The sequence below is a fragment of the Mycteria americana genome, chromosome 5 (assembly GCF_035582795.1).
Source record: "Mycteria americana isolate JAX WOST 10 ecotype Jacksonville Zoo and Gardens chromosome 5, USCA_MyAme_1.0, whole genome shotgun sequence".
NCBI lineage: Eukaryota > Metazoa > Chordata > Aves > Ciconiiformes > Ciconiidae > Mycteria > Mycteria americana.
In genome coordinates, this window is record NC_134369.1 from 62098260 (window position 1) to 62120623 (window position 22364).

At 36.5% G+C, this 22364-nt stretch overlaps 1 protein-coding gene across 13 annotated transcripts in view; it reads left to right on the forward strand.

Moving 5' to 3' along the window:
* Positions 1-22364, forward strand: part of TRAF3 (TNF receptor associated factor 3) — a 72698-nt gene that overhangs the window by 41595 nt on the left and 8739 nt on the right. For 10 of the 13 annotated variants that reach the window (XM_075503619.1, XM_075503618.1, XM_075503622.1 and 7 more), the window contains 7 exons: positions 1786-1890; positions 2789-2956; positions 7383-7463; positions 10161-10235; positions 12042-12134; positions 16654-16794; positions 21854-22028. In XM_075503619.1, coding sequence (XP_075359734.1) covers positions 1786-1890; positions 2789-2956; positions 7383-7463; positions 10161-10235; positions 12042-12134; positions 16654-16794; positions 21854-22028 — 838 coding nt within the window. The remainder of the gene's footprint in view (positions 1-1785; positions 1891-2788; positions 2957-7382; positions 7464-10160; positions 10236-12041; positions 12135-16653; positions 16795-21853; positions 22029-22364) is intronic. The other 3 variants (XM_075503629.1, XM_075503630.1, XM_075503631.1) reach the window with 3 other exon arrangements.

Below are 22364 nucleotides of genomic sequence, written 5' to 3' on the forward strand. Positions count from 1 at the left end.
TACCCTCGTCACTGTTTTTCACAGCAAAACTTTGTGTTGCCTTTGAAAGGGTGAGGGTAAAGAAAATTCTTTTTGATTTAGTACATGGTTTATGCAGTTTTTACATTAGATGTTTCTGAAGTGTTTCGTAAATTCTTTGCGTTAGTAGTCTTTCCTGCCTAAATGAATACTTGTAATAGTAACCATTTTCAAGAAGAGATTAGTGGGTACATTAATCTCTCCTTGTCTTAACTCAAAATAGTTCTCTGAACAGTGCTCAGCGTAATTCAGTTTTGACAGGGATGGGCTCTCCAGGAGCTCAGGCCAATAATCATGATGCCTACTTGATTTGTCGTTTTAACTCTGACTTTCGAGCTCCCACTATACATTTGTTATGAAACTTCAAGTATCTCTAAAACAGGAGGAGGACAAGAAGGGCAGTGTATATTAAATACGTGTTAGACTAACTGTGCAAGTCAGTGATTTTCATGAAACCGGAAACCTCTCTCTTCCCATAGAATGCTGATGTCCAAAATTGCTGAAGAGCTTTTAGACAGTCTTGATAATTTTAAAAGTTTTTCCTTCTTACCTTAACTTCAGTCAGCAAAACTGTACCTAGTAACCCTGTGAATTACTTTGGAAAAAATACTACAGTACTGGGAAATTGATTATTCAAATGAGATTTGTTGATTCATTAAACTTCACATATGCATCTGAAAAGTAAACTGAAATCAGTGACCTGTGTCTGATGAGATCAGATGAGAATGGTTGCAGCGTTTCCTTCTTCACTGATACTGGGGATAGATTCATAGTCACTGTGGACAGATCTGATCATAATTTTTTGTTGTTGTTAAATGTTAGCATGCAGAACCGTTCTGTAATTACAGTATCCCTACAGTGTACGCAGTATCACAGAACTCGGTTTGTCAGAGAAGTAGTCATAGGCTTGGTTCTTTGGTATATCTTGATGGTTGTGAAAGCAATTGCAAAATAACTAGAAATTTTTATCCCTTTGTTTTAGACTTCAAAATAGTAGTAATGGTCTTCAGTCTTCATCCCCAGTTCCTGCCCTTAGCAATGGGGCTTCTTGAGAGGGCGGTTATGTTGTCTCTTTATCTTTTATGGGGCATCACCCATAAAAGAGGAAAAATCTAAGCCCCGAGCTCTCTATTTCTAACTTCTTGCAGTTCTATTGTAGACAAAAATGCTGGAAAGACTTATGAACATTAAAAGGAGAGATGGTTGAAGCCTGCTTATCTGTGAAATAATAAACCTTCTCCAGTCTAAGACCTTAGAAAATGTCTTTAAATTTTATGTTACCACTGAAGGGCAATTAGGTGTTCCAACCCAACCAACCAGTCTAGTCGATGTGGGACTGCCTTCCATTAAATCCTTCCTCTCTGAACCGTTGTGCTTTAGCTCTTTTTCATCTTACGGTATTGTGCCTAATACACCAGCTTCCCAAACAATGTAGAGAGTTCTAGCTTATGCAGGTCTATTATTGGCAAGCAAATAGCAAAAAATTTAGTCCTTTCTTGTACCTTTCAATTTATTATATTTATAGTAAAAGTGAAGCAGTAGTAGAGCGCCTGTCCAGATATTCTCTTTCACTGGGCTGCTTCATAGTGGAGGAATCTCAGTGATGTCCACATTCAAGAAAAATTGAATGGTAGGATTTTATTTCTGGCACATAAATCTAGAATTAAATGACCCTGCTGTAGCCAAATTGCATGGCTTCTACTTTATTTGAACTTGCATATTCTTCAGTGGTTTTAAATTTCTAAAATAAAATTTTTTTTTTTTCAGGTATTTAAAGATAATTGTTGCAGAAGAGAACTACTTGCCCTTCAAATATACTGTAGAAATGAAAACAAGGGCTGTAAAGAACAACTGTCTTTGGGTCAATTACTGGTAAGTGATCTAACATAGTCATAAGCTTGCTTTTGAGTTAAAGAATGAGAAGAAATCTTGCAAATTAAAACCCCAGTCCATTTCTTGATTTGCTCACACTAGTGGTTAATCTGATTTATAAAAGTCAGAGTAAACTGTTTTGAAACTCAGCTTTTCAATGAGCTATAAGGAATTGTAGTCAAAAGTCATGTGATTGTGTGACACTAAAGCTCAGAAATGTAAATGCATGAAGCAAATGATAACTGGAGGGAGAACTAAAATTGGGAAAAAATCTTAATGTATACTTTACGAATGTGAGAAATTTGAATTCCTTTTTAGCGTGTTTTTATTTACCAGTCCTAATCTTCTCATGTAAGTGGTGGTTTATGCGTGGAGTTAAACCTTTGACTTCTCCAGACTTGTACAAAATAACTTGTAGCTTTGTTTCATGAAGGCATAACATAGCAGTAATCCAGTAATTTAACAGTCGGAAGGGAAGGCTACACAGAATTCTGCAGTGAGATATGTAGATACTTAAATTTGCTTTGAATGAGCAAGCTCAGGTACTTAAACAACTTAAGCAGCATCTATGTTTATGTGGAATAATATACCTTGAAAAAGAATGCTTACCTTTTGTTTAAATAGCCTGCGTGGAATTTTGGACTGTGGTAGAATGCTTTTAGTATAAAAGTAGCTCGTGTACATCTATAATACAGTGAAATCTGCTGTCTACGTAAATGTAGTGTAAAGTCAGAAGTGTATTCCTGAGTAGATTTGTTAGTGTTTGCTCTTGCACACTATAGTGCACAAAATAACTTTTCTTATTTTGGTTCTGAGTTATTTAATGTTATCTCAAAGGATAGAAGACATGCACAAAACTTAGTTGGCTTGACTTTTTTTTTTTTTCCCCCTCTTTCAGATGCATTTGAAAACTGATTGTCAGTTTGAAGAACTCTCATGTCGTCGTGCTGATTGCAAAGAAAAAATACTGAGAAAAGATTTGCCAGACCATATAGAGAAGACCTGTAAATACCGGGAGACAACCTGTAAATATTGTAAAAGCGAAGTCCCAATGATTATGTTGCAGGTGCAGTATTTTCTTGTGTATATAGAACAAGATTCTGTACATTAATGTGGAATAATAACTCTTCTTGTGCTTCTGTGTAGCTGCCAGTAGAGCCTTGGCCTCTCAGCCAGAATTAGTAAGTCAAAAAAGAAAATAGGGTGACTTTCAAAACACATTTTTTTTGCTGCAAAAACACCAGCTACTGCACTGAGTGGGAAACATTTTATTTTTTCTGATGTTCAGATACTGCATTTAAAAGAAAATTCAGACCCACTGTATAATATTGATACTAAAGTAGTTTTTGCTATGCTTTTTTATTTTGCTTAAATTGATGTAATAAATGCAACTACCATGATAACAATTACATGTTGTGCAGGAAAAGCATAAGCATAGCAATTGACTGGAAAACAGCATCTTTCTATATAATCCTTCCGGTGTACCGTCTGATCTGTTATCAGAGGAAAGGAGGAAACAATGTAAAAACAAATTGTGTCTTGGCATAACTGGCAATGGTACATGACAGGCCTAGGCAGAATTACTGCTGTTCTTGGCATATGAGTAGGTGGTCTGATAAGCGGCATGTTGTGAGTTAGGAGCATAGAGCAGAGGTTGAGAAAGTCATACTTATTTACACACAGAATTGTAACTTGACTGTGTTTGCATTATTTTGCATTGAACTGTATTATGCTAAATGTCTCTTGCTGTAATTTTAACACTTTTTTAAAAATTCTGTTTACGTGGTTTCCACAGTTTGACAGTCTCAGATTTTGGACCTTCTTAGTATAGTAAGAATGATGCGAGACTTCACCTGACAAAGAATACACAAGAACACAAATGAAAATTAAGTTCTCAATGATGAGAAGCATTCTTTGCTCAGAGATGCTGTTACAAAAAGGCATGGGTAGAATCTCACCAAGTTCTGAATTAGATCTGGCTTTCAGTTGTTTGAGTGTATACTTGCAAGGGCTGGTACTTTAATAATTGTGCGTTACGTAGCGTAAGGTGGCTGAGATGTGAAAATACACAGAGAAAATTAAGTGTACACTGTGTTTATTCTTGTACATTCTGATACAGAGGTGAAACTGTATTTAGATTATGGATGCTGTTCTCACAGAACTTCAGGCTGGGAATCAATGTGAGGCAAAGAGTGACATTAAAAAATGTGTAGTGTCTTAACAGACAAAATCAGTATTAAATATGTCTTGTTGTACAAGCTGGATTTCCATATCTAAGCAACATGCTCACAGGTTCCTTGCAGGCAGTTTCTTTTTATAGGAGCAACGTAGTTAAATTTTTGAGAGTCTGAAATCATCCATACGTTTTGAGGAACATAAAACTCTGTTTTAGTTTAAAAGCGCTCTCTTTTATCAGATGTTGATAGATTTGACATTTATGAAATCTTTGAACTAGTGCTAGCTTTCAAGATTTTCAGAAGCTGAGACAAGTTTTAGTATATCAGATTTTTAATTCACAGCAAAACCTATTTTAGATATACATGTTGGAAACAAGAATGGCATATTACTTTGAAGTACAGAAAAGAGTATTTGTAAATAAAGTAATTGTTCTCCAAAATCTTAAGTGGTGGAATTCTGAGTTGCTTTAAGAGGTAATAGAATTGGCTTATCCAGCAAGTCAAAGAGGTTTGTTTAAAATGTGGTTTATTGTAGATTTTTAAAAGTTCAGTGATTATGGAAATGCAGATGGTTTTATTTGTTGTGGCCTGATAAAATGTTACCTTGTTGTACTTTGGTAATGAGAATCAGAAGCTTAATGAGACTGTACGTTTGAATGAAAGGCTCCTTTTGACTTCTCATTTGAGTTTTGTCACCCAGAACTTGAGTTCATCTCTAGCTTCTGTAGCCTAAAACTTTCTCTAATGTAATAATGACTGAAGCAGGCCTCAATGACTTGAACTGAAAATGGAGATAGAGGGAGCGTACCGAGAAAAAAGGTATGCAAATGGAAACAAAAATAATTTTACCGGAGTATGTACGGTTCATGACTTCATAGAATCCCATGACCTGTGGGGTAGGAAATCCCCGTTGTTGGAGGCAGACTCTTTAGTTAACAATGTTAGTACACATTTTTTAAGATTGCATTTGTCTTGCCTGCACTGTCACTAGGTGAGTTACTTCTTAATTTCTTTTCTTTTGTTTAAACCATCTAAAAAGTTTGGGGGTTTTTGTCACAAATCTACCTTTTCCATCCCGTAACTCCTGGCAGATAAGGATGGTGCATTGTTAAAACAGAAATTAGTAGCCTGAAATGCTTCTGAATTATTGTATTTTTCTGTGGATAATCCACAAAACTCCTTGGAAGTGCTTCTCCTATAAAACTGATACTTGGGCAGTAGTGGTATGATACAGATGTGGAAGAACAGCATTACGTAGTGCCTAGGCTCTTTACTACCGCCCCGGCCACAAAAAGGCTGTCCCAGGCAGACCCTGCCAAGGCAATCTGGACTCTACTCAGTAGTCTGAAATACCACTGAGCTGACTGGGACAGCCGCTGGGGAAGACACGAGACGTTGTCATCTTGCTCCCTTCTCACTGTTCTGGAACCAGACGTGTTCTCAGTGTGGCACTGGCTTCTCTGGGGAGCCACATTAATATCCTGCCTTCCCCTCATCTTGTGCCAGGTGCCCTGCATGTGGCGTCACCCGTGTTTTATGCTGCATTCGGCTTTTGGTTTTGTGTGCTTGATTGTGTGAATTGAGCTGGTCGGTAGGAAGAGGATTCTGCCACTGGAATGGGATTAGGCCGGTATATCCTGAGGTCATTGGAAAGGCTCCCCTTGGTTTCAGTGGGTGGGCCCTGCTACGGGGAGTGAGGAGGAGAACTGGGGAGAGGGCTGAGAAGTTGCATGTTGCCTTTTTATCATGAACCGAGAGTCAATGTCATAGCATTTGCTAGATAGTTTGGGTAGGTTAGAGAAGAGAGTGAGTTAAAATTAGGGAATGAACGTTAGAAGGGAATATTATTTTTCTAGTTTTGTAGTTGATAAACCGTTAAAGAAGTTTGTAGGGCAGTAGGGCAGACTACCCAAAGCTGCATGGTAGTCTGTGATGTCTCTCTTCAACCCGATTACAGATGTGTTCAGAATGAGGGGTGGCCCAGGCCCCATTCTTGAGTCTGAGCAGCAATGGCCCTATGAGCCATTGCTTGTCAGGAGAGTACCACAGTCACCCTCACAGAGGTTGCTCTGGGGAGAGGTGCTGTCAGTCTGTTAGCGTTGCTCCTGGTTGGGTATCCATGTACTGGTGGGGAGGGAATGAAGTCCCCCACGTTTTGGGAGGCTGTCCCAGCTCTCTGGCTAAGGAGTGAATTAGGCTTCCTTGCTTTTTCTGTCGCTGTGACTGTCTACATGTGTTACACCAAGTGAACGAGTGCAAATAAGAAGGATGGCAGGATAGACTTGCTTCAGAACAGCATCCCTGATGAGCTGTTTTTAAAAGTGAGGAGGCATACGTTTTCAAATATTTGCAGATTTATGACAGAGTTCTGAACCAAGGCCTTTCACATCTTAGAGCTTGGGTCTCCTTTACGTCTTGGTTTTGTTTCAAAAAATAGACATCATTACTGGGCAAAAAGGGCATGCTATTTGTTCTTCCTTTTCTAACAGGCTTATAAATCTAGACCTTTGTTACCTTTGCTTTTCTTAAGTACCAGAAATGAAACAGTTTGTTTCAAGTTGAATGGGACTTGTCACTTGACATGAAATGGAATTTTTTTTTTTCCCAGATTTTTCAATTTGTTGAGAAAAACTGAGAAGAAATGTAAATTCAATTAGCTTGGGCCTGATTTTCTGCCCTCCCTATTGACAGCTATACTGAAATATCCGTTATCATCTAGGTTCAGATCAAAATGCCTGCTCAGCATCATGATAAAATTTCACCATCTCTTTGAACTTTGGGTGTGTAACAGTGAGACTTAGTATCAGATGTTTGGGAATCAAAATTGGAAAAGAATTGGAAGGGGAATATCCCTACATAGGAAAGAGAGATTCTCAGAGAGTGGGCAATGTAGATTTCTGAAGAGCTTTTCCACGCACTGTATATACCCTTACTAAAAAGGATATCTGTAGTGGTTCTGCTTGCTCTTAAAGATGCTCGGTTTTGGAGTAATTCTTGGGGAAGAAAACTTCACTTTTATTATTGTTTCATTGCTGTAAGTAAAAACAATAAAATGGGAAGCAAATAGATTGACTCTGAGTGGGAAAACACAAGAAAACCCTTATTTTTGCTTCAGAGTATTAACACATCTATCGATAGCATAAACTGATGTTTGAGCAGTTGCAGTTCTGTAACTCTGCACAATTGGGATAAACATTGAAAAAAATCTTGTGTGTTCTTTTAATTATTGTAGGATGCTTTTCTTTGCAGGTACGTCCTCTCTTTAATTTCAGAATAAGAGTTGATTTGTGGTTTCTTTTGCTTTTTCCTCTGTAGAAACATGAAGATACAGACTGCCCGTGTGTCATGGTTTCATGTCCTCATAAATGTAGTGTTAAAACACTCATGAGGAGCGAGGTAAGAAGTCATGCCCAGTGTTGTGCTGAAAAATTAAATAATTTTTTTAGTAAGATCTCGCAAGAATTTTGCCAGAAGCCATTTCCTTATTAAAATGTGAGATCTAAAGAAAAGCTTTTTCTACCACACAGTTAAGTGTGATAACACTCAAATATCTTTAATGATTTCTTGAAAAACTATTTAAAAAGAAATAATTTATTAGTTTTGTGTCATTATTACACTTGGCTTGCCCCAGATCAGCGCATGTCTTTCCTGCTTTCAATTTTACTAGCTTTGCCCCTGCCCTTCCCCCATTTGAAGCATTTGTTGAGCACAGTAGAGCAGCATCTTGGGGTAGGTAGCTTATATTAAAATAAAAAGAGAATAAAAATTCAGTGCACATTGACAAGAGTTAGTAAATACTAGAAAAATCATGGAAATACGTAGAATCATTCTGTGGAAAAACTGAAATTATTATTAAATCTGTTAAATTTGGGAAAAAATAATAACTGACACTTAAAGAATTAGTGTAAGATACAGGGTAATGTGAGTATAACACTCCAACAGCCAGATGCAACAATGCATAAAAATTTCTCTTAATGTGTAGAAGCTTGCGGTAATATATAGACCAGATTAAAAAAAAATTAAAACCTGTCTTGTTTGAACAGATCCAGGTTCTTGTACATAAATGGATATAAGTAGCATCTGTCAAAGTCGATGTGCGTTATTTTTTCCTAAAAATAGAACTTACTCACCAAGGAAGAGCTTATTTAAGCCTTCAGCACTCTGCAAGCCTCACTTAAGGAAAGTTAAGTTTCTGATCTGAGGATAAGCTTTTCTCTTTTCACTGATACTTACTTCCTGAGTTGGATTTGTACTATTTTTCAGTTACACTTGTAAATTATTAATCACATCACAGTGCATAAGGCACATAAGGCACCTGCTAAACACAGGGGCAGTCTTTTCCCCCAGGATAATGAAATACAAATAGATGATAGATACTGTAGCTATTAAGAGAAATTGAGCTGCTAAGAAAATATGTATACTGAGCCAATTCTATCAGTGCTTACTTCCAAGTCTAGATCCTGGTTCTGGAGCACTTAGGCATATTGTCAAATCTTGACTTCAGCAGTTACTTTGAGGAGAGGTATATCTGAGTGCTAATAAGAATTGACCCATTAAAGTCTGGGTTGTTAGAAGTATAGTCAGAATTGGGTTCTGAAGCCATTGGTAGAATCAGAACTTGAAACAGTCATCTTGCCCTGCATCATCTGTTGCTGTATGTTGCTTAATTTTTTTCTGATATTGTGAAAATGTATATATAACTTAGCTGCATGGTTAGGGACAATGACTCTAATGCAGAAAATGGGAAAATGCCTGCCTAACAGTTTGAGAAAAGTCTGTAGTGTACAACAAGTGAATATCTTATTGTAGAATAAAAGGCAATTTTTCATCTTTAATTTGTAACTCTTTGGCAGACTTCTAGTTTTGAGAAGTTGAAAATGTGGCATTCTCGTAAAGCCTGTTATACCACATGTCTCTTTTTCTTATTTGGTCTTATTTTTTTTTTCTGAACAACGTGTCTTTTGAAACTATACTGTGAATTTCTACAGGTAGTGTTTAGAACATAATAGGTGTATATCAGAGATGAGCGACCGCTTGCATCTCGGTATCAGATTTTAAAGACTGTCCTGTCTGTTCCAGAGCGACACGTTCAAAGCAGAATTGGTTCACCACTTCTTTCCATGGAGGTGGATGAGTTGAGTCATGTGGGGCTTATGGTGTGGGAATTTCAAATGAGATTTTGAAACCCAGAAGAGTGATGCAAGCTGAGGAACTAGACTCTAGCTCCTGTCTGCGTTGTGGGAAATACAAACTGCAGATCCTGTTTTTGAAGAGAGAGTGTTTGTTGCACTGTCCCTTCCAAAAATGGCTCTTTGCTCCAACTTTTAGGCAGTTTGCATCCAGCTGCTGCCCTCTTTGCTGCGATGGCTGCTGTCTGTATATATGTATATGCTTCTGTGAATTGGTTTATTTTTAAATGAAAAGTGGTCTGTGCTCATAATAATCCAAGATATTGGAATAAATCTCAATCTGTGAAAAATGCAGGCATTTTACTAATCAGTTTTAATCCTGTGTACTGCATTTTTAAAAGTTACTTAACTGTACCAATTCGAAAACTCTTTGTTTCATGCAGTACTTGTTTAGTCTTTTTTGTGTAATTTAACAGTTAAATTAGGCACGGAGAATTGCATGTTATGTTTTGAAAAATCGGTTCCTCCTGAAATTAGGATTAGAAAAAATGTACTTTATTACAGTGAAACTGATCTTAAGACTTGCTCAGAAGACCAGTAAAAAAATCACTTGCTAAGAAAAGATTAGTTATTCACTAAAGTAAATTAAATTATATAAATGATTGTAGAGTGTGTTCTTTTTGTTTGCTTTTTTTAATTGGGTTGCCTATTGAAATAGTCTTTAGTAGAAGTTTCACTGTATATTAAATGTATCACACTGTATACTGTATTGGCATGTGCGTGTGGTTTACATATGTGTATATATATTATTTGCACTTTAGATTAGACTGGAGAAAATATACACATGTGTGTTGTATGTTCTGCAAATGGCACACAATACAAACCTGATAACCTGTGCCCTTTATGTTTTGAGCATTATTGTGCAAAGTCTTTTGCCAAAACTCACATTTTTTTCCTATTGCAGTTGAATGCACATTTGTCAGAATGTATTAATGCCCCAAGTACCTGTAGTTTTAAGCGTTATGGCTGCACTTTTCAGGTCAGTATATAACAATTATACTTCCCAATTGATGAAAGTCTGCAAATAGAACCTAACTCTTTGACATGAAAGTTCTGGACTTCTCTAGTCTTGGTTAAGAAAAAGTCATCCAGATGCACCAAGTGATTATGCAGCAGATGTTTGGTTTTCCATTTTAAAAATAAACAACATAAAAAGCCCACACATTCCTGCAGTGGTTTGGGAGTTCAGTTATTAGGTACATATTGTTGAAATAGGAAGATGATACATTTGAAGAACTTCTTAACTTAAAATAAGAAGAAAGTCACTTTTGTTCTTCAGAAAATAGACTAGTAACTTCAGTTGTTTCTATGAAAGTATTTATTTTCTCGAGCTAAGTATGTTTATATTTTCTCTCATTTGTGTGTCTTAATATTTTTATTAAGGTTAAACATAGGTTAGCACACTTAAAACATGTATTTTTATGTGCATTCATATGTCTGTGTGCACATAGGTGTATAATCAAAGCATAGCATGAAATTTATTTAAAAAAAAAATTAGATATCCTGGCAATCCCTGCAATATTTTAAAAAATAAAAGCAAGCCAAACCTCAGAGTTTAGTTTCGGTAGTATTATTCCAGTCTCTTCCAATATTCTGCTTCCCTTACCATATATCTTGGGGAATTTGGATGCTTATATAATGAAGAGATTAGTCAGGGAATTTCAGAAACCGCTGACAGGAAAAAATGGAGTTTATCAGATAGTGTGATTCATTTGTTAGCCCATGATAACTTAAAGACACAAGAACTGTAAGCAGCAACACTTCTCAATAAAATACTTCCTGCAGGTATTTCCAGGTTCTTAAATAATGAGCATTCATCATTTTAAGTGTTAACAGTAATGCTCTTAGTGGTAGAACTGATCAATGCTGTAACCCTGCCCACTGTTATGTCGTATGTATTGCCATTCATTTTATGTATGTATATGTGTGCATATATGTACATATATCCACATATATATTTTTAGTATTTTATATAGAGTACATACCTTGAGGATCATTGAAATCCTTTCAGTTGCTTTGCAGTATATCTACCATCACAGCTAATATACTCTGCATTGCAAAACACTTACTGAGGTAGGTGTAATGCAACACAATACAAATAAAGAAAGTAATATGGTCTGCATCTTATGTACTCTGTATATGATCTATGTGTGTTCTGTAAACTTTTTATATAGTGGTTATTTGTAACAGCATTTATAGGTTGTGCAGAGGCAGCATATCTGAATATCATAGAGCAATCATGGTAACATCTTAGGATGACAAACTAGGCATTGTAATATCTCTCAAAGTAGTTTATAAAGCTGGCAGTTTCCAGTGATGATAAATTTATCTTAAATATTTGTCTTTTTCATACTCAACTGAGGGAAAGCTTAGTACTTATGAAGCTGTTCATGAAATACAATGGAAGTTTTAAATTATGGTTTGGGGAATTGGACATTTTAGGTTTTGTATGACTCAAGAGTTTTATTGTGCTTTATTTAGTGTGAAGCTACACAGAAGACTCTAAAATACAATTCATTTTGTAAATCTTGTTCATCTTTATTGTCTCTGACGTATCAAGTACACTGGATGGAGATATATGGCAGTTGTATAAAACACTTGCTATATTAAATGTATTCCTGACTTCTGTAAATTCCCAAGTGGATTTCCCTTCTCTCTACAGTTCTGCAACATGCATCCGTGAACCAAAATATGTAGTGTTGGTTCGATGTCTTGATATACTCTTTCTTTGTAGGTTTAAAAGAAGTGGAATTGGCTAAAATGTATAAATTCTTTGTTGTCACAGGGAACAAACCAACAAATTAAAGCACATGAAGCCAGCTCAGCAGTGCAGCATGTTAACTTATTGAAAGAGTGGAGCAATGCTCTAGAAAATAAGGTATATCTTCTACTCACTTCTAATTTTCATTGATTTCTTTAAATCATATAAAAGTACTGGAAGAAGCGCTTTTTTTCTGTTTAACAGCTGTTCAACAGTACAGCTAAAGCACTAGTAGGATCAAAAGGCAATCAAGCCATTTAGTATTATCTGGTACCTTTGTTATAATAAAATGCTGTGAGAAACTTGGCTTCGCAACTCCATATACAATTTTCCTCATTGGTAACTTAATTAAAATACTTTCTTCACATAGATAAACAGTCCAGTATTAAATTTCTTCTCTGAGCTGCCTTCTTACAAAAGGGAGGGTTCAGAAAGCTATGGCAGCGCTGTGACCTATATTTTTGCTACCTCAGAATTTTTCCAGAGATAACATTATTAGAAATACCATGTAATAAACCAGTTTTGGTTTTTTTTGTTCTTGCTCTCCAAACTTAATGACCTGCAAGGGTTAATTAAATTAAACATATTGTAAGTCATGGGCATGATGATTTCTGCTTTACTGCTAGACCAGATTGAAGCTCATGTTGCAGTGCTTCCTTGGGACTCCTGGTTTTAGAATGTTTGGGATTTGGGAGATGCTGGAAATCATATCAGTATCAGCTACGATCTTGTGAAGCGTTCGAATGACTTAACCATCTGTTCTCCAAATAAAATTTAAGGCTTTGATTTAAAAATGCAAAAATTCAGAACAAATCAGTGTTTTCTTAAATCTTTTGAAAAAGATTACTGGTTTACATAGCCATTGAAATAATGCTTCTGCTTTTTTGAGGGGAAAAAAAAATCCCAGAATTACTAAACTATTCTACAAATGCAGGCAGGAGAGTCAGGAGCCCCTTCAGATTTTTCTAGAATGAGTTAAATAAGAGTAACAATTCCAGTGTAAGCCCAGTGGCAGTTATGATATGTGTGGCTTGTGACTTCTGTCATCTCACAGCAGACCGCTAGCTCGAGTTTAGCAAACTGTCTAGAAAGCGTATTCCCTTCTTGGCCTACAGTGATCTCTCATGCATGTGCTTCCAGCAAAGTCCTGCAGCCGCAGGAAGTATAGTTTTAAAGCAGAAGTTTACAGGAACAGCAAAATATTATTTTGTCCCAGCACATTTGTCCCTGGACTGCTTGTTTTTGAACTTGAAGACCTGTAAGAAAACCATTGAACCTGGGAGAGGTCCAGTGTAGGGGTTTTTTTAGATAAAATTTTTACTACATGTGTAAGTCTTAGTTGATGATCAATAACAATACTTAAGTTTGCTTTTGCACTTGAATCTCTTTGTTAATGTAGGAACTGTACATTTTTCCGTTTTGACAGATACAAATTCATATCTTTAGTTCTTTTTTCATTAGTCTGATTAAAACTATACAATTTATTTTACATCATAGGAAAAAACCATGTTCCCTGTGACTTCCAGAATAGATCATGTTCTGCCTTTTGTCAGTGTCCTGAGAGGTGCTTTGTCATTTAAAAAATGCCCAGCAGTTCTATGTTTGTCTCTTATAGAGCTAAGAGAATATACACTTTACTACTCTTATGTTCAATTTTTGTTTTAACTTTCATTTAGGACATAATTGGTTATCGTTGTTTGTCCTTTTTTTTTTTCTTTTTTCTTTTCACTTCCTGCTTTGTAGACTTCTTCCTATTCATAATAAAGAGTTGAATCACTGGAAATCCCAAGACCGTGCCAAGTTACCAGAATAGCTAACCACATATCATATGTCAGTGACTTTATTCTAGAGAAGGGTAACAAAATGATTTGTAACTTCATTGTTGCTCTCTTCTTTGAGAAAAATATTAATCGATGCACTGAAGAACAACAGTGCAAAGTTAATTTAGCTGATGAATATCACAGAAATCTTGGCCCTGCTGAAGTCAGTGGAATTCTTGTCATTGGTTTCTGCAGGGTCAGGATTTCGTTAGGGGTACTCACTGTGATATGTTTGGAGGGGAAAGGAGAAGTTGCCTTTTCCCAGTCACCATGATCCTTAACAGTGCTTGTGGAGTATGCAAACTGAAAGTCTTCAGAGCTGCAAAGCTTGTGCCTAAGTTATGAGTTTGGTATTTGAATGGTGCTGTTGGCAAAGAGTATTAAGAGAAGGTCAGATGTAAAATCTTGAATCAAAACTTTGTGGGGTGAATTAAAATTTGGTGTTTTGTTCACTCTGTGATGGGACAGACTTGCAGACTGAACTCCCACAGGTTTTGTGATGTTGGAAATAATGACTTGAACGTAATTTTGTGGCTTCATCACATTCTTAAATCTGATACAAACTCATTTTTCTTTTTTCATATGTGACTTAAATATGGGACTTGTCTGTTTTAATCCAGTTCTTTGTGACGTAAGAGGGTTTCTTCCATTCTTTTTTAGTAAGCAATAATAAGCAATAGCTTAATTTGAAAAACTGCTGAATAAGAGCATGCTTTATCCTAGCAATATTTCAAATATGACAAGGAAGTAAAGGAAGCTGACTGATGCAGTTTGTAATTTTGTAAGATGCTGTGTTTCCTTTACCCTGTTTTTTAACTCAAGTTCCAAAGACTTATGCCAAATGCAATTAGGAAACTATATTTAGTGTTAAAGATTTCTTATGCACAAATTACCACCAAACTACAATTACTGACTTAGCAATGACAGTTCTGTATGATTAAGGGCTGCAGGACATAATTCTATTTTTCTTGTGTTCTGTAGAACTGCATGGAAAATCTAAGTACAAGACAGGCCCACGTTTTATAATTTGTACAAAAATGGAAATGTAATGCTAGTGACACAGAGTGTAACTGCCTTATGATTGGGAGGCCTGGGGAGGAAACAATGAGAAAAGGGGAATGTAAAGATCACAATTAACTGAAGAACTCTGATTCATTAAGGAAAAGGAGGATGCAAAAAATTAAAGTGGCTACCCAGCAGTTCTGAAATATGTGGGAGGCAGGGGTACTAGTTTAAATTTAAACTTGTTCTTGAAAAATTTCTCTAGTACTTAGGCATGCATTCCTTCAGCCTTGAGATTGTTTCTCTCTCTGCACTGGCAAAATTAGCTTTGTCTCATTTCTGTTGAGCCTCTTCTGCCAGTTTTTCATATATAAAATGTGGAACTAATGTGTGTATATGCACACACGCTATGCTATATTGAAAAGCAGGTACGCACATATATTATGGTATCTCTGTATATTTCTGGGCCCTTGTCTGATGAACCTGCTGAATGCCTGTGGACTTTGGCAGTCCTTTGTCTAGTTTAGGCTGGTACAGAGATTGAAATTATTTACCTTTTTAAAGAAGCTAGCTTCTTGAGTCTAGGAATGCAGTGACATGTAAGTTATTCAGCTATGTCTGATTAGAGGGTAGTTAAGGTTGTGGAATTCTACAGTGGTACCCATATCAGAGTAAAAATGGCTTGACCTCAAACCAGCATCTGCACTGGGAAGGGTGGTGTAGATTTTTTGGGGAACGTGAAGCATCCAAGTAATTGGTCTTAATGTGGTATGTTTATCAAAAGATTTTCGTGGGTCAAAAATGGTGCTGCTTCTTATCCATATAAAGATCTCTCTGTGAAACTAGTCAGGGCATGTCCAAATGTCATTTTGTGTCAAGTGTTTGTTTTCTACGTTTTTGCTCCTGAATAATCTTGCCTGGCAAAAAAATGAGATTTTAAAAAACCAAACCAAACCAAAAAAAAGCAACCCACCACCTTCAAAGCAACCCCCTTCCCCAAACCACATTAATGAACAGAACACGAAATAGTGTGATAGAGAGTATTTACTGTATTACTTTCATCCCCAAGGAGATACAATATATTATATTCTTCTAACAAGGCTCATGTTTTAAAATCAGAATGAGTCACTAATGAATGAATTCATAAAATGTCAATACAGAGAGAGAATATAATCCGCAGCTTTCTACGAGTAGGCACCATTGGAATTTCCTTCAAATGCATGGATCCCTTCTGTATTCACTCATTTCAGGAGTTTTCATCACCATCCCATTCTGTGAAGCCAAGCCAGTCCCATACAGATTATGTTTTTCCTTAAATTTGCTGTGGATCAGGATAGATTGCAGTAGGTGGGGAAGATTAATGTTTCCCTTTCCCAACTAGCTTTTCAGCTGCTCGGCTTTTCTCTGGTGCTCTCTTCCCTTCTGTGCAGGGCTCAAGTTCTTAACACTGATCTAGAGCTAAATAGGTTGTTTTTTCCAAACTCCAAGCAACTCCCAAGTCAGTTAGTGGAAACCAGGAAACCAAGCCATTAAATAACATACTGAATGAAGAAAAGATTATGCTTAGACACAAGTTCTTTTGCTGTTTGTGTATCCCATCTGCACTTTCATTAGCCAAAGTTGTACCAATACCATGCTGTGGAAGTGCAAATGTAGCTATCAGAAGGCTGGGGTTTATTTATTTATTTGCAAGACATGGAGAGAGGTTTTACTAGGATCTCATCCCTTTCATGTGTGTAAGATAGCTTAAAACTAACAAAGTTATAGGTATTTTTACTAAACTTTGGCAGGAGTAATTGTAGAATTTTTTCCAGGTGGCCTTGCTCCAGAATGAAAGTTTGGAAAAGAACAAGAGTATACAAACTTTACATAATCAGATTTGTAGCTTTGAAATAGAAATTGAAAGACAGAAGGAAATGCTGCGGAATAATGAATCTAAAATACTTCATTTACAGGTAAGAAATTTAGAATCTCCCCATTAAAGCAGAAATGGTAGTAGCTTCTGTTCTGTGCCTTTACACTTGTGAAGTGAGGTGTTCTAATTAAAAAGGGGGGGGGGGGGGGGAGAGAGAGTTTACCTTATTATAAAGCTATTCTGATTTTTTTTTTTCCTTTTGGTCAGTAGCTGGTTTGTTCTGTTTGTTGGAGTAAGATACTTCACTAAAACACCGCAGTTGCCTAGCCTATGTTAAAACAAAAACCCCTGTTTAAAAAGGGAAAATATTGAAAACTAAATTACGAATCTTATCTGAAGAATAATAATAATTATTTTTTCTTCTCTGCAAAAAATAACTGCTTGAGGAACTACTGTCAAACTGGAGGACAAGATTAGCACCTTAAAACTGTCATATGTAAAGTGTATTATTTCTTTTCTACTTGCTGGTATTTTAAAAAATATTAATCATGAGTGAGATGAGTCTGGTATGGAATTAATCCAAACGTACTACAATGCATTTGAATACTCTTTTAAAAATCCATGTTTCTGTTGTCCTCCTTCTGAGGAAAATGTATCTAATTATTCCTCTGCCCACAGGTCTGAGTTTATTCTGTGGTCTGAATCACCTGGCCACAAGCCAGTGTCAAACTAGAAATCCTCTGGATGCACTAGCATAGTGCTTAGTCCAAGCTGAAATTCCTTGCTTTGCGTTCAGAGCTGGCTTGGAATGTGGATGCTAAGAATTTGTGTTGGCTTGTGTGATACTGACCACAATTAGGGAAACCTTAGGAGATGTTTAGCAAGCTATTGTGAAGGTATCATTTACACACTATTTTAGTATGTCTGGTGCTAGAATATCAGATACCTGCTTTAGTATGCAGCTTAAAGGAATGTAAATAAAATTCTTTTTCACTTAACTATTCACTTCACATATTAAATTATAAATGTTGGTACTCAAGAAAGAGATAAGTATCCAGACTAGAGTACGGCTAAAATTCAAAGGGTAGCACATTCAAGAGCTCAGAGCCTTGAGACCCGCAATGTTGGTTTATAAGGAAACCTTTAAGTTCGGCAACAGCAACATTTCTCCTTGTAGCACTTGTTTCTTTCCATGTTCTGCCCACATAGTAACCAGTTTAGCCTGCCTTAGTCATTGTTACTTGGTCTGATGATAGTCTGGGATATGGCTGCATGCTTACAATATTGCATTCTGGCACTGCAAAAGCTAATCCTTGTATGTATTGATATTGCTGATTGAATCTACCAGGAGGTAAGTTAATTTGTAAGCCTGGGGTTTTACACATGCTGTCTCAATAACCAGTGATGAGAGGGGAAATGGAAAAAACATAGAGCAGAGTTTTTTTCATGATTGTCTTGATGACAGATGGCAATATCTTTGATTTCCTCAAGCTGTGTTAGCAAAATCAATTTTTAAATGGTTTATGTTTAGAAAAAAACCCCACAAAATATGGTTGGCAGATTCCAACAGGTGGCTTTTTGGTGGTAATAAGTACTGGAGAGGATGTGTTTTGCTCCCCCCTCCCCCCCCTTTTACTTCTTCTTGCCAGCTATTTTAGTTTAGTTATTTTAAGCCAAACTGTGTTTTACAGCTATTTCAACCTATTTCAACACTTACTGGAACTTCATGGTTCAGTCAGGTTGTTAAGGGCATCCTGGACACACATCAATTTGTTTTTCCCTGGACAATATGGTTAGCCTCTTTCTGTTGCCTACTAGGAGTTGAAGGAATTAGTTACCTGTTGTGAGCCATTCTTTTTCTGGGTCGCATTGAGCAGCCATGGCTGTACAAGAGCCACAGATATTTCCAGTGTAGAACTAGCCAATTCAGGTCTGGACAAGCGTTATTTGCTTAGTCCCCCAAGTCCTATGCATGCTAGTGATTTCTAGTACAGTTTCAGGATTAGTTGTCATGTAACCTTCTTTAGCTTGGGAACAGATGTTTCACTGAGCACAACTAGCAGCGTCTGCACTGCGAGGCATTTAACCCAACTAGTGTAAATGCATCAAAGGTGTCTGGGCACTGGCAGGAACCTCGACCTTGACGTGTTTTGATTCAGATTAATTTTCTATATACTGGTCTCTAGGGAAAGTGTTCTTACCAAGAGAATATGTGATACTTTTTTGATTGCTGTCTTGTGGAAAGGAACTTTCACATCCAGTCTCCAGTCTTTCTTATGAGTATATGGAAGCATATTAGTAAGCCAAATCTTAAGCTGAGTGTGGACAGGAGGTACTTAAAGACAAAAGAAACAATGACCTTATGAATATAAAATGATTTGATTGGTAATACATTCCTTCAAAGGAGGAGAATGTATGATTTGTTTTGCCAGTCAAGTAGTACCTTTGGTTCCTTTTCTAGTGTGTTCTTTAGCTTTTCAGTTTTGCTCTATCAGTTGCAATGGAAAGGTCCATTAGGAGCATCTGAAAGAGAGACAACTGCGAATTTAACTTTGTTCAGTTCCATGACGTTTTCTAAATTCTTTTAGTAATAATAGTGCTAACATTCTGGAAATTGTTTGTTAGAAATACCAACCAAAACCTAGATGAAAATCTACATCAAGAAGAGCCCTCAATGGTTTGCCAGGCATATAACTCTGGATTAATGATCTGGAGAGGTCAGTTGCTGGAATAAAAAGTGCATGCAGAAAATTGATATCTACTTGAAAATTTATGAGTACAGTGCGAGACATCTGTGTGCTTTCTAATGGAATAATTAGAGAGAGTGAAATTTTCCACTGCTGCATTAAATTCAGATTTAGTACATCAGTATCTCCCAGCATGAGAGAGGTTGACTCCCTGTAGGGTAAAAAGATAGAGATCCCACTGCTTTTTAAAAACGGAATACAAGTCTATTTCTGATTATCCTGTATCTCTTGAGCTCTCATGAAGAGGTACAGGAGATAAAATACTACACATACATGTCTTGCCAACATGTAGTAGAAGCAGCTAAAAACCAGAATTGGTTGTGCATGTACAAGGGTAGAATGTTGCACACAGGTTGATGGAGAGAAGTTGGTCCCTAGTAACAACTTCTAGTAAACTTCTCCCAAAAGAAGAATAACTTACAATTCTTCTGCATCTTTACCACTTTCCCAATTCATTTAAAAATGTATTTGTTCATTTTGTTTGATACTATGTTAGTGCCAAGAGGTCCCAATTGGAAATTAGAGCATCTCTGTATGAGGCACTGTACAAACTCACAACCATGTTATTGTTTGTGCCTTGGAGAGTTCATGTTTTGTGTGAGTAGAGGAAAAAGATCGGACTTGGGCACACCTTGAGTTTACTTTTGCATGTTAACTGTGAACTAATGGCCAAATCTCGTGGCTCTGCTCTTAAAACATTCACTCAGGCCATCCCATGGTGTGTTTCCTTTTATACTTATAGCTAACAGCCCTTCCTGATTTTATTTTCTGATTACCATCAGTCCAAGTGAGAGGGTGTGACTGTGTTAGCTGATGATTAGTATGTCCAGGCAAGTTGCTTCATCTGTTTAATGGGACCATGCCCCTGCATTTATGATTCAGTACACACTTGCTTTCACAAAGTTGTAATTTTGCAAATGAGATATATAAGTTTGTTTTAAAACACCAACATAGAAATAAATAGTTAATCTTGAAATATGTTAGATTACTCAGTGATTTTGAGACACAACAAAATAAAACACTAGTAGAACATGATTTTGCTACCTGGCTTATCAAATTGACAGCCTTTAATTAATTGTTACAGACTTTCAGTATAACTGAAACCACATGATTAAAAGCAAATGCCTAAAAGGGGAAATGAAGGTTGCATGAGGCAGAAGGGTTTTCCCCATCAGTGGGGAACATTGAATCCACATGGCTAACCAGAAGGCAAATGCAAAATAACTTTATTTTCTTGTTTTGTACTCAACTGCTACTTTTTTTTAAGAAGTGAAAAATCATTTTTACACGTCGGCACTATATGATAATAAACTATAAAGTTAGATTTGGAATTTAACTGTAGGTGGTAGCAAAAGTAGTTTCTTGTCTCAAATATTTGTGTTATCATTTGAACTTCACAACTGATTATGGGGTTCTGGCTAAAATTCCTGCTAGTCCAAATTAGCTGTGATGATGTAAAGTGCTATGTATTTCTTGCATCAGATTTGAGGTAGACTGGGAATTATGATGTTCTTTATATTTGTAATATACTGAGGTGCTTGCAGTGTCCCTCTTTTGGAGAATACCAGCCTTTCTATGTATTTTTTTTTTTCTTGAGTATTATATTTCATGCCTTTCCAAAATCAACTGGTTGGGTTTTTTTTTTTTTTTCCCTTTGTTTTCTTAAAAAGACTCAACCAGCAAGCACCTTCAGGATGCGTGGCTTATTCAATTTAGGAAGTAAGGGTGGGAATTTTAAAAGCGCTTAAGGGGTCAGAAGTGGTAGTTTTGCTTACACTCTTGAGGGCTTCTGCTATGGTTATGGGCACATAATAACTTAGGCTTTTATAACTGATTTATGTGAGCTTGGAGCTTGCTAATGCTGCTGTATCTCATATATATATATATATATATATATATATCTCTATATCTATCTCTATCTCACTCCTGCTCCATGTGCACAAGAGTACTGATGTTTTTCTAGAGGGGTAAGTTACTTTGCTGTTACCCAATGATAAACGCAGGCACATGAGCAGCCACTTGATTCACACCACGTTGTTGTGCCCATATTTTGTTGCTTAAGTACTCTGACACAAAAGGTTTTAAAAAAAAAAAAAAAAACATTGAAAAGTTTTAAAAAAATTTTAGATGAGCACACTAACAATTCCTTTTTTTTTTTTTAATAATTGTGTTGTTAATTCTGATAGTGCTCTAATTTTAATACTTACGCAGCACTATAGATTTTTATAAGTGCTTTATAAATACTTGGGCTATTCCTCTAAATTGTCAAGGTTTGTGTTATCAAAATATTTGACATAAGTGAAACTTGTTTATATTGGAAATGCATCTTATTATCGATATATAATCCTTGTTTAATTTGCATAAATTAATGTCTTTTTGTTATTTTAACTCGTAACTTACTGTTTTATAAAGCGAGTGATAGACAGTCAAGCAGAGAAACTGAAAGAACTGGACAAAGAAATCCGTCCCTTCCGACAGAACTGGGAGGAGGCTGACAGCATGAAGAGCAGTGTAGAGTCCCTCCAGAACAGAGTGACTGAGCTGGAAAGTGTTGATAAAACTGCAGGGCAAGGAGCTCGAAATACAAGTAAGTGTAAGCACAATGGACTGAAGTACTCGGCAACGCTGTCAAGAGAAGAATTATGTCCTTTGAATGGCACTCCCATTGTGATTTTTATGTGGAAGTATTGATAATGCTGATTCTTCTGATTTTTGAATAGGAAACTGCGTAATCGCTTTGACGCAGCATTACTTCCATGCTGTTTCTTAGGCTTGATTCTTGTCTTTTTTGTTTTCTTGACCCTTGTCTTGATTACAGCGTTAGTTCATTATAAATAGTTTCTCAACTGATCTTTGACAGCTAAGAGCTTTCAGCAGCTTCTTTAAATATAGTCTCAGTATATTGTCAAGTCTTCTTTTATTA